Raw genomic sequence first — 12210 nt, forward strand, 5'->3', positions numbered from 1 at the left:
GGTGCGGACGGAGTCGACAATGAAGGAATGACACGGAGACAGCGTTCAGTTGATCAGCAGCCTAGCCAGGATCTCTAGCCAGGATCTCCAGCCAAGTTCTGGTGTTTATTGTCTTGTTACATCTGTATTTATACCAGTCGATTTTAATCCTGTCAATTTCTATTGCAAAGGTTAGGGTGTTTCTTATCTCCATTCCAGGGAGTAAAGATTATGTAGGTTAAGCATGATTGTTTGTAGTTAAAGTGATTAACTACCCGCCTGGCACTTAGTTAAGGGGTTTTATCCCCTCCCTAACTTCAGGGAAAAATCCCTAGCTGGGGAAACAACCTTTCTGGGAGAGGTGACCTTGGTTAAAACACATAGTGCTAAGGGGAGCAAACATATTAAGAACAGTATGCTATATAAGCCAGGTCCCTTGAAACATATGCTGTGCAGATGTTTCTTTCCTGCAGCGACTGTGTCAAGCAGCAAGGATGGACCGGCTTCTGGCATGACTTCTCAGTCATTCAGCTGTGACAAACTGAAATCCTGTGAGCTACCACCCCGACACCCCAAGTGTGGAAGCCCCAGAGGCTGGGGTGCCCCAAGCATTCATGCCCGCCCACCACCCCACCCCCCCCAGCAGTGAGGAGGCCGCAGAGAAAGACAAACAGACCAAGAAACGTCTTCCCTAAGGAAATAAGATGTTACGAGACCATATTTTTTCTATTTTTAAACATTTTATATAACTCATAAAACAGTGCTTGTATAAAAATTCACACAAAGTTGCTAGAGAGCATACAATTTCCAAAAAGGTCCTGGGTTTTTGTTACATTCAGTTTTCTAAGGATGCACTCAAATCAATGGTAAGATGCAGACATTATGTGATAGTTCATTATCTTTGGTAAAACTATGCTCATTATTTTGTCTCCTCACAGTATTAACTCTGATATCCACTTTGTGCAGGGTCTGCTATCACTAGGATGTCAGAAAAACATTAAGGCTGGATCTACGCGAGGCAAGTATTTCTAAATGGCAGTAACAGCCCTTGGCCTCCAGCCCCACTTCATATCACCTAGCTACACAGGCAGGGAGAGAGTGCAATGGGCTCCAATCAGGGATCTTGAGAACCCCCCTCCCCCATCAGGCAAGAGGCAAACGTTTTGGGGAAAGGAGGAAACAGGCCATTTCTACAAGAACCTGGTGCCATGCTGTGGTCTGGTCAGGCCAGTGACTCTTACCATTTAAACAGCTAATCCATTCATCACTCAGTAGATCCCATTGGTGGGTTGATGATTGCAGCTGACATGATACCCCTCCCCCTCAACTTACAGAAAGGAAGGTTCAGGGCTGACACAGAATGGGGAGGGGCACACTAACACCCTCGACACAAGACACGACTTTATTCCCTGTCAAATGGCTGCTGTCATGTAGACACAGCCAAAGTGAACTGAAGCAGGATTAGAACACATAGTACATTCAGGACTACCTTCATACATTCTTTTAAAAGTTCCTAACACAGAACACGAGGGACACTACCACCTAACGTGACTTGCTATTTCACTTAATATCAGAATGTGTCTGTGCTAATTCTTTACTTCTCCAGATACAAGGCAAAAGAACACCCCGAAAAACAAGTGAAAACCAAAAAATTTAGATAGGGGGAAGGGATTTGCCAACAGATTTTATGGAAAACATTACATTTCAAAAAAAAATAAGTAGTTTGTACTTATATTGCTTCATGTAAAAACTGCCCCTGAGCCCACATGCATGGCTGGGGAACTGAGGGCACCATACAGGCCACAGGGCCTGCATTCGCTTCCTGCCAACAGTCCGGAGGGACAGCAAACAGCTCCCAGAGTGTGGCCACCTCTCTTCACTGAAAGGGACACTAAGATTGGGGGGAGGGGGGGCGCGGGCGAGCGGGGAAGAAGCCCTACACAGGAAAGGTATAAAAGGAAACCACCCAAATACAGTTTCCAAAAACATGATCTAGGTTACGGAGACATAGTTCATTCTTAGAACCTAGAACCTGTTGATTTCTTTAACGTGGGTACATAGGATTTTAAAAAATGATTGTGCTTCTGAAGTTGCAGGGTCACATTCCACCCTCTGGAAAGCAGGACAATTTTCACATGGCTTGGAATCCTTTCGGATACATCCTAGAGACCAGAACGAATTCCTCGGCACTCTCCAACCAGCAGGGCTGGCGGCCAGTGCCACTGCCATCTTTGGGTAGGGGGTAGGGCGTGTGTGTGCATGTGTGTATATGCATGCATGTGTGCATGTGTGCATTTGTGTGTTTGGGAGACTAAGGCATAGAGAAAGGCGCAGGTGAGGGGGCGTGGGGTGAACCTCCTGGCTGCTCCAGTCCCTTCTTCTTTCCAGGCACAAAGAAGTTGAAGTTGTTTATGTAGGTCCCCATCACTCACTTGTTTTTTAATAAGAAATGTGTGAGTGCACGTGTGGGTGGGTGGGAGAGTCATTCAATCCCTGTGCATTTCTAAATTTCAATAATTTAGGACTGCAGTTTCAACAGAAACAATCTGTAAATGACATTTAAAAGCAAATTTAATAAAGCTAGGTCAACACGTAAACATTGTTCAAAATCCTGTCATATATATTAAAACAAACAAACCTGCTGGGTGCAGGCAAAATGCTGTCCTACAGCCACTGGAACCGAGGTCCTTGTCAGCTGTATAAAGACAATTCACAGATTGTTTCTGTTGTTTCTGCATTTTAAGGTAGCCAATATTTAAGCCACAGGGTTTTATGACTACCCTGTGTGATTCATTCATGTTTCCAGGTTTCTGGTATGATGCATTCAGTTTGAGTTCTAAACTGTTTCCTTTTCCTCTTAGGCATTTGGCCCCCAAAGTCAGGTCCATAAAAGTATTGTTTTCAAGAACTTCTAACTACTGGGGAATTTCCTGGTCAGAACTCCTGGAGAACATGCCACTGGCCTAAAATAGTCTGACCTTCCCAACCAGTGGGAAGAGAAGAAATGTCACAATTCAAGGCAAGGGGCCAAGATGTAGGACAGCAGGGCCTTCTAGGGGGTCTGAGGGGGGAGCTCTGAGTGGACCCTGGGAAGGGACATGGGATCCCCATTTGAGATGATCTGTGTCCTTCCAATACCGGGCATCCCCAAGAGGGCCTGAGGGTCTGGGCCTGCCCTGAGGAACAGGATGCATACTGATCGGAGGAGCTAACACAGAGCTGTGGTGAAGTCGCCATATGGCTCCCAGAACCCAGGTTTTGTACAAATACACACACAGAAAGTAAACAGTTCGTGGTGAGACCAAAGGGACCCGTCCTTACATCAAACAAGAAGCCAATTAATTTACACACACAGTTCTCCAAGGACATGTGTCGGCCTCTCCAACCAGCCTCCTCGTATGGAGAGGGAAGGGGGCAATGGAAGGACACAGCTCAAATGACACTGTGAACGTGTTCCCACGTCTATCTACATTCATCTCATCATCATCATCCAGTGTTCTTGTCTACAGAGAGTGAGCACAGCATCCGACCCACCCAGCAACAACGAGCAGGCCAGGCCACCAGGAAGCCCCTTCCTCGGCACTACAGCGGAGGGAGGGAGCGAACATGGTCAGGAAGGATGTCACGCCACCCCGTTCCCTCCACTGCCATCCAAGGGGCATCCTGACCCTTCAAAATCAGAGATAAAGACAAGGTCAGTCAGGTTGGTCTCTATGCCCCCTGAAGCTATTATTGGCCACCATGCAGAAACATGGCCACGCTAAAAATTTCATAAATCTGAAACCACCTTCAAAAGAAATCCCAGCAACAGAAGTCATCTAACAGTATTTCACCATGAATATTTAAAAGACTTTTTTTTCCCCTAAGCAAATTGGCCCCCAAAGAGCCCAAATGATCTTTTAAAAAAGGGTTTCCTTTTAATTAAAAAACAATTGATAAAAATGGAAGATGTAAAATGTGGGAAGAGGAACAAGAGTTGCTGAATTTGCATTTCAAATTGAGAAGAAGGGGAGGACAGCCAGGAGAGAGAAGCCTGCTCCTGAGGCCTCGGCTCTCACAGCTCAGCCATCCCCAAACTGGCTGCACCCCTGGGGAACTCGGGACACAGGTCGGAAGTAAGAAAGACCAAATGTAAGGCTTCGTTCTTGTGGTTGGGTGGGTGTTTGTGTGCAAAAGTAGTAAGCCACTTCCCACTGCCATAAGGTGCGTGTCTGGATACCATACACGTGCTCCGAAGGAAGGCTCAGGCCCCAGGGTACCGTCACTTCTCCACCTTCTTGGCTTTCTTCAGGATGTCACATTTTTTCCTGTTGGGGCGGCGGCATCGCTCGTCGATGCTGGGGATACATTCGTAATGCCACACCTCCTCCATCTTCTCCACGGGGTACACCGCCTCCACGTAGTGGCGGATGAGTCTGAGCCGCGTGGGGTCCAGCTGCTTCTTGTTGCAGGCCCCCGAGTGGTTGTACTGCAGCCGGAGGTTCTCGGCCGTGAAGAGTTCGGGGAAGAGCCTGACGAGGAGCCGCGCGGCGAAGTTGCCCACCGAGAGGCTCTGCTGCACGATCTCGCGCACCTCCTTGTCCGACAGCAGGTATGGCGAAGGCACGGGGAAGTCGGGCGAGGGGACCACCAGCTCGTCCAGCGGGATCTTGCAGAAGTCTTTGCTACTTCTTTCGGGGGGCAGCGGGGGTCCCTCAAATTCCTCTCGGAACCTCTCGGAGTTGACTGCATAGCTTGCCAGGTCCCTGCACTCGGGGCCTGGCACATGGACCTTGCGCTGCTGCTGGTAGGAGCGCCTCTGCTCCGTGTCCCGGCGGCGGCAGCGCTCGTCCAGTTTGCCCACGAACTCCAGCGTCCAGACGCGGTCGTTCTTGGCCCGGGGATAGAGCAGCTGCACGTAGTGGCGAATGAGCTTGATGCGGGACGGGTCCAGCTGCTTCTTGCCCAGGGAGCCGCTGCAGTTGTACTGTTTGCGCAGGTTCTCGTGGGTGAAGAGCTCGGGGAAGAGGTGCACCAGCAGGCGCGAGGCGAAGTTGCCGATGGACAGGCTGCTCTCGTAGATGCTGCGCAGCTGCTCCTTGCTGAGCAGGCAGTCGCCGCCAGGCACCTCGAAGTCGGGCTGCGGGACCTCCAGCTTGTCGAAGTCAATGGGCACCAGCCAGATCTTCTTGGACCGCCGGCCGGGCCGCTCGCCCTCGAAGCTGTCCTCCACCTTGATCACGGAGATGTCGTCGGGCAGGCTGGAGGAGTCGTAGCAGTCGTCCCGTGGGGGCTCGCCCTCGCTGCCCCCGTCCAGCCCCAGCCCCTCCAGCTCGTCGTTGATGCGCTGGGCGCACTGCTGCAGCCAGGCCTCCTCCTCCTGCATGTCGGGGAAGTAGATCTCCGTGTAGTTGCGGATGATCTGCAGCCTCTGCGGGTCCAGCTCCTGCTTGCCACCATCCCCGTAGCAGCTGTACTGCTCACCCAGCTTCCGGTGGTCAAAGAGCTCGGGGAAAAGCCGGTGCAGCAGGAAGACCGCGAACTCGCCGGGCGAGGAGGCTTCGTCCAGGAACTCGGTGAGGTCCTGCGTGTCCACCACGTGGTCCGAGGCGATGGTGCTGCTCCGATCCAAGGACAGGGCCTCCTCCTGGTCTTTGTTGTCCAGGAAGTGGCCGGGGTCCACCTGCTCGGCCTCAAAGAAGCCGGCGACCTGGCCCGCTGGCTGGCTGTCCTCCATTTCCCGCTGGGCCCAGAAGCGGCTGAAGAAGTCGTTCAGCTGAGGCAGGCACTCTGCCTGCCACACGGCCGTGTCCTTCACAGAGGGGTAGTAGACCTCCACGTAGTTGCGGATGAGCTGCAGGTGCAGCGACTCCAGCTTCCGCTTGGCTGCGAAGCCGCAGGCGCTGCAGCCGCGAGAGAAGTCCACGTCGCTGAAGAGCTCGGGGAAGAGCTGGACCAGCAGGCGGCAGGCCAGGTCCCCGCCTGACAGGCTCTGGTCCACAATCTGCTTGAGCTCGGCGGCCGTCAGCTGGTACTCGGGGGGTGGCTGGAACTTGGCCACCATCTCCGTGGGGCTCACCTGCTTCTTGATGCGGCTCACCTCCAGGGACAGCAGGTCCACCTTGCTGTGCAGCTGGGACATGCTGGAGGAGAGTGTGTTGAGCATGTAGAACATCTTCTGGAGCAGAAAGTAGATGTTGGGGTCGCCGTCAGTGGTGGCCGAGGCTGCACTGCCACTGTCCCGCTTCTGTGTCTCGTTCAGGAGCCGCAGCGGTGAGGGGCTGTTGCTGGGGTTTGCCTTCTCCAAGAGCTCATACGTGCTGAGCATGTCTCCCGCAGGGGGGTTCTTCTTCTCCATGATCTTGTGCGAGATGCCGTACAGAGGCTTCTTGTAGGAGGGGGTGGTCGTGTCATGGCAGGGCTCCTCCTCACCTGGCCACGCAGAGACCAAGTTCCTGCCCCTGCCGGCCTGCTCCCCGTTGCCCTGGCAGGGCGAGCTGTTCTCCCGGTTCCTCATGCCTGCTAGGAGCGCCTGGAAAACAAAAGGTGTGTTAGGGGATGTTCCGATTTACTACACTCGACACAGGTCTGTGCCACACACATACAGGGGCCAACGTCAACTGCAGGAGCACGTGAGGAGCCGGTTCCCTCGCCCTGGAGCCACTCTGTCCAGAATGCACCACGAATACAAACACGCGTCTCAGTGTGAACCTGTTCATGCCCCTACTTCCTGAGAGAGGCTCCAACTGGACCCGGAAGGCTGCGAATTGCTGTGGGACACCAGCGGTGGACTTTCTACCCAGGGCCCGACAGGAGACAGAGCACCATGGCTGGCAAGGCCGGGCAAGAACCCTGCTGGGGGTGGGAGGGAGACCATGGGAATGAGGAGCTCCTGGGCAGGTGACCTCACTGACCGCAGCCTCAAGGCGAACAGGCAACTCCACGTGGACAGCTGAGATGCCCAGTGGTGGGCACAGAAGAACGGGGTCTAGGCAGTGACAGTGTGCTGCCAACTCCACCACCGCCTGGAATCACATCTTATCTCGATGGGAAAAGGGCTAGCCCAGATGTTCCAGAGCCCGTGCTACTGAGAGTCCATGAAATGATGGGGCCTCCCAGGTTCTAAGTTTTGGTCTCCCTGTTGGTCCAGCAGCCCTTCTCAACCAGAACTCCAGGAGGAAAGGAAGCCCCACTGTCCTAAGTCACCCACAGTCTGTAATGAATTAACATGTATCTTATGCATCTCAGAAGGGTATTTGCTATGAATGACCCACTTTGCTCAACAGAGGTCTGTGAGAGAATTAAGACTTACCAACAAAGATCTGAGGGACGGGTTCCTCCACTCGCCCAAGGATGGTATACACTGAAGGCCCCTTGTTGCCAGACACCCAAGGAAGCTCAAGATACTCTTTAAGAACCTCAAAGCTGGACTCCACACCCCACCACGGGACAGACATCACCCTGACCATTGGGAACCCAGAGTTCTCAGTGCTTTCATCAGTAGTTTCCCCACTGCCAGGCCCTGAACATTTCAAGAGGCTTATTTACATACATGTGGACAGGCGGTTTTTGAGAAAGGTTCAAAGGCAAGTCAGTGGCGGTGCTGGCTTATTCTACCATGTTCCATACACAAAAATGAACTCAAGACGGATTGTGGACCTAAATACAAATCCTAACTTAAAATTCTAATAATTCCCGAAGAAAACATACGAGAAATCCTTTGTGACCTTGGTTTAGGCAAAAATCTCCTAGAATACAAGCACAATCCATACCGTAAGAGAACAAATTGATATATTGAACTTCATCAAAATAAAAAATTTCTGCTCTTTGAAGGACACCATTAAAAGAATGAAAAACAGCCCTACCCGGTTTGGCTCAGTGGATAGAGCGTCGGCCTGCAGACTGAAGGGTCCCGGGTTCGATTCCGGTCAAGGGCATGTACCTTGGTTGCGGGCACATCCCCAGTAGGGGGTGTGCAGGAGGCAACTGATCAATGTTTCTCTCTTATCAATGTTTCTAACTCTCTATCCCTCTCCCTTCCTCTCTGTGAAAAATCAATAAAATATATGAAAAAAATATATATATTTTTTTTAAAAAAAAAAGAATGAAAAACAGCTTAGAATGGAATAAAATACTGGCAAATCATTTATCTGATAAAGGACTTGAGCCCAGGATACTTACAGAACTCTCAAATACAGTAACAGACAACCCAATCAGTTATTTCAACAGCCACTTCAAAGTAGATATATAAATGGCATATACGCACATAAAGGACGCTTATTAATGTGCAGATCAAAGCACAATGTGGGGACTCTTTCCCCCTCCGAGATTCTTTCCCCTTACCCACATGGGACTCTGTACTTGTTCTTCAATAAATTTCCACCTTTGCTATACCAAAAAACACAAACAAACAAAAAACCCACAATGAAATGCCACATCACACCCACCAGAGTGGGTAATAAAAAAGACAATAAAGAGTGCTGGAGATGAGGTGAAGGAACTGGAACCCTCAGACACTGCTGGCGGGGATAGAACCACTTCGGGAAATACTTGGTACTTCCCAGAAAATTAAACATACATGGACCATATGAACCAGGTATTCCATTCCTAGGAATTTATTTACAAGCAAAATGGAAGCACAAGATCATATAAATACTTCTACGCAAATGTTCATGGCAGCCCTATTTGTAAATAGCCCCAAACTGCAAACAACCCAAATTTTTATTAACAAGTATATAAACAAACTGTTATATTCGTACAAAGGAATACTACTCATAATAAAACTGTTACACCATGATAAATCGAAGTAATTATGCTGAAAAAAGCCAAACAAAAGATACCATACTATAGGATTCCATTCACATAAATTTCTAGAAAATACAAACTTATCAAAAGTGACAAAAAGCAGATTAGAAGTTATGTGGTGTGCAGGGAGGATGCAAAAGGGCTGAAACTGTAATGGTAGCTGATGATGGGTATGTTTATTATCTTGATTGTGGTGACGGCTTCACTGACATACACATGTCAAAACTTACCAAATGGTACACTTTATGTGCCATTCATTGTATTTCAGTCCTAACTTTATAAAGCTGTTTTTGGCAAATGTTGAATTTGACCCCAAAATGTATGGGAATATATTTTCCAGGGTGTAATCAAGCAAAAGAGCTCATTGGCAAGCACTGGTGGCTGTCAGGGGAGCAGGCAGGGTTGAAGCTTTGCAAACGGTTCACGTCCACAGACATGCCTGTGCCCAAGGCAACTGCGGGATGGACGGGAACAAGGTGCATCCGAAGGAAAACGTGGCTGGCTCGGCTGGCCCAGCCAGGGCTTCTGAAATGCAGTCACCTGGAGTCTTGCTAGAATGCAGATCCTGATCCCTGGGTCTGCATTTCGAACGAGCTCCGGAGTGGGCGTTGGTCCTCTCCAGGGCCTGCTCTCCGTTTTCCTCATCCAGGCAGATTCAGTGTCATTTGTTAACCTTCCGATAACTCATGCCGCATCAAACAGCATGTGAGGTTTTTCCTCTTGCAGGGCAAGGAACAATTTCAAGAGGCGGGGGTTACAGTGGCAGGTGAGCAACATGGTGTGAGAAGAGGTAGGCCCAGGGTGAAAACAGGCCACAAGGTCACATCATCATAAAACCTTGATCCTTCTAAACTTCCATGCTATTTTCATTTAAATTAATCAACTACTTCTTGACCCTCTTAGATAACAAAATAATGACTCATATTACAGAAAGGTTAATTTTTCTCTGATATCTCTGTTGATAACCATGCCAAAGAAAAGCTATTTTACTCTCCTAGGAACCTGAAGATATAGGAATTCTTGTGTTTTAATTATCCCACAGAGCTGCCCAATACTTTCTCAGGGTTCATCTGTCTAAGCTGATGAAGGGTCAGAGGCACTGGTCCCTCCTGTACCTCTCCCCTCCCCCCACTTCCCAAGAGCACAGGAGCAGGACATGCTGGGTTGGGGAGCCTGCCCCTGCCCTACTCCCTCCTGGGGTCTCCTCACCAAGCTATCCCCATCCTCATCCAATAGCAGGATGGATACCTGATGGGAGCAGGCCATTCCTGAGTCTACCCCCAGTGCCAAGCACAGTGCCTGGGACACAGAGAAGCTCAATGAATGTCAGTTAACCACATACAAGGAAGTTTAAAGCAGAGCAAGGGGTTCTACCACTCTCAAATACATGCTTAAGACAGAGGAGCAGTTCAGACAGGCCACTAGCTTCATGAATAACTTGACTATAGAGGTGAAAGGAGTGGGTAAGTGTTCAGCTCAACTGTCATGCTGTCTGTCCTCTGTGTGACCTTGTTACATTACATGACCTTTCATGTCTCAGCTTCCTGTGCATAACTCAGGGATAAATAATGTACCGGTCTCGTGGGGTTGTGAGGACTTAATGTACATAAGTACTTAATATTCATTATTACAATATGATTATTATTTTGTTGTCATCGTTAATCCTCACCCAAGGACATTTTTTCCATCGATTTTCAGAGAGAGTGGAAGGAAGGGAGGGAGGAAAGGAAAGGAGAGGGGGAGGGGGAGAGGGAGAGAGAGAGAGAGAGAGAGAGAGAGAGAGAGAGAGAGAGAGAGATGTGAGAGACACAATGATTGCTTGCCTCCTGCAGCACCCCACCTGCAACCCAGGTAAATGTCCTTGATCAGGAATTGAACCTGCGCGACCCTTCAGTGCATGGGCTGATGCTCTAACCCAGTGGTCGGCAAACTGCGGCTCTCGAGCCACATGCAGCTCTTTGGCCCCTTGAGTGTGGCTCTTCCTAAGCCTTAGGAGTACCCTAATTAAGTTAATAACAATGTACCTACCTATATAGTTTAAGTTTAAAAAATTTGGCTCTCAAAAGAAATTTCAATTGTTGTACTGTTGATATTTGGCTCTGTTGACTAATGAGTTTGCCGACCACTGCTCTAACCCACTGGGAAACACTGGCCAGGTTTATGATATTATTAAATAACTAGTAGCCCTGTACACGAATCCGTGCGTGAGTAGCTCGCTGCCTCTTGCCTCAGCTAGCCACCTGCCCACCGCCGCTGGTAGCTCTCCGCTGCTTGTAGCTCGCTGCTGAAGCCCTCCTGTAGCTCTCCACCACTTGCAGATTGGTGGTGATGTTACAGTGTAATGGATAATTAGCATATCCCTCTCTTATTATATAGGATGTTACTCCTAAGCCAGAGCAGAGGTAACCCTATGGGCCTTTTATAAAACTAGTTGTAATGATTACTCTCTACTGGTAAACAAGAGAGCTTGCCTTCAGCACCAGGAGCAGGGTAACTCACTCACGGAAGGTGCATCTTACAGGCCTGTTTGCCAGGGGAGGAGTACAGGACAACTGAGCTAGAGGTGGGGTTTTAAGCTCTTAATATATTTTTTTGTTCTGCTATCTGGCAGAAAGCAAAGGAATAGGAAGGAGGAAAGGAAGGAAGCCTCCCCGCCCAAATACACGCATCAGAAACTTGGAAAAAGGAAGGGATAGAGATAATTAGAAATCTTACCCCTAATGCAGTGTGTTTGGAACAGTGGGTCATGACCCATTAGTAAATTGGTGCAATTGACTTGATGGATCATGACTAGCATAAGAAGAAAGAGGGAGGGAAGGAGGAAGTATGAAAGAAAATAGAATAGAAAATACCACAGTGCACTGTGCATGAATTAAATTTGGGAAAGTTTTGTTTCATTTCTGGGTGTAGCTACATAATTACATGTAAACTCATATATGTGAGCTGTATTTCTCTGCAAGATGGATTACGGCTGTGGGTCACTGTTGAAAAGCACTGCCCAAATAAATTCAAAGTGCCTTATGTGCTCATTCCTGCAGACTGTAAATTAGATTTTTAGCAACTTATGCACCTTAAATTCTATTATACCAAAATAACTTTGGCGGTCCCGTGGATCATGAGATAACTAGGAGGTTTTACCAATATAGAGAAATTTGAGTGTGCCACGCCAGCACGGCCAAGGGTGAACCTGAGTGGGGCAGCTGAAAGGCTTAGAAAAGACAGACAAGAGAATGAAAGCTGGGTCTCGGTGGGACGCTGCTTCTCTGAGAGACAGTGACAGTGCCCACAAGCTGTGTCTTTATTTTATAGACAGATTCCACGAGGCAAAGTAAGGGCGTGATCAAGATGTTTACAACATTCTCGTGGTTTTCAATCCTACTCAACTACATGCACCTGAACTCTAAAACTCAGGCCACGTGGGGCCACGTGTTTGGACCATAGGTCAAG

The 12210-nt window shown here is 49.0% G+C and overlaps 1 protein-coding gene across 1 annotated transcript in view; it reads right to left on the reverse strand.

The window, feature by feature from the left end:
- Positions 1–710: 710 nt before the first annotated feature.
- The window catches only part of BEND3 (BEN domain containing 3), a 24458-nt gene continuing 12958 nt past the window's right edge, over positions 711–12210 (reverse strand). Inside the window, exon 3 of the mRNA XM_006098016.3 lies at positions 711–6490. Within this exon, the coding sequence (XP_006098078.1) occupies positions 4241–6490 (2250 nt within the window). The 3' untranslated portion in view covers positions 711–4240. The remainder of the gene's footprint in view (positions 6491–12210) is intronic.

Source organism: Myotis lucifugus, unplaced genomic scaffold (assembly GCF_000147115.1).
Source record: "Myotis lucifugus unplaced genomic scaffold, Myoluc2.0 scaffold_216, whole genome shotgun sequence".
Lineage (NCBI taxonomy): Eukaryota > Metazoa > Chordata > Mammalia > Chiroptera > Vespertilionidae > Myotis > Myotis lucifugus.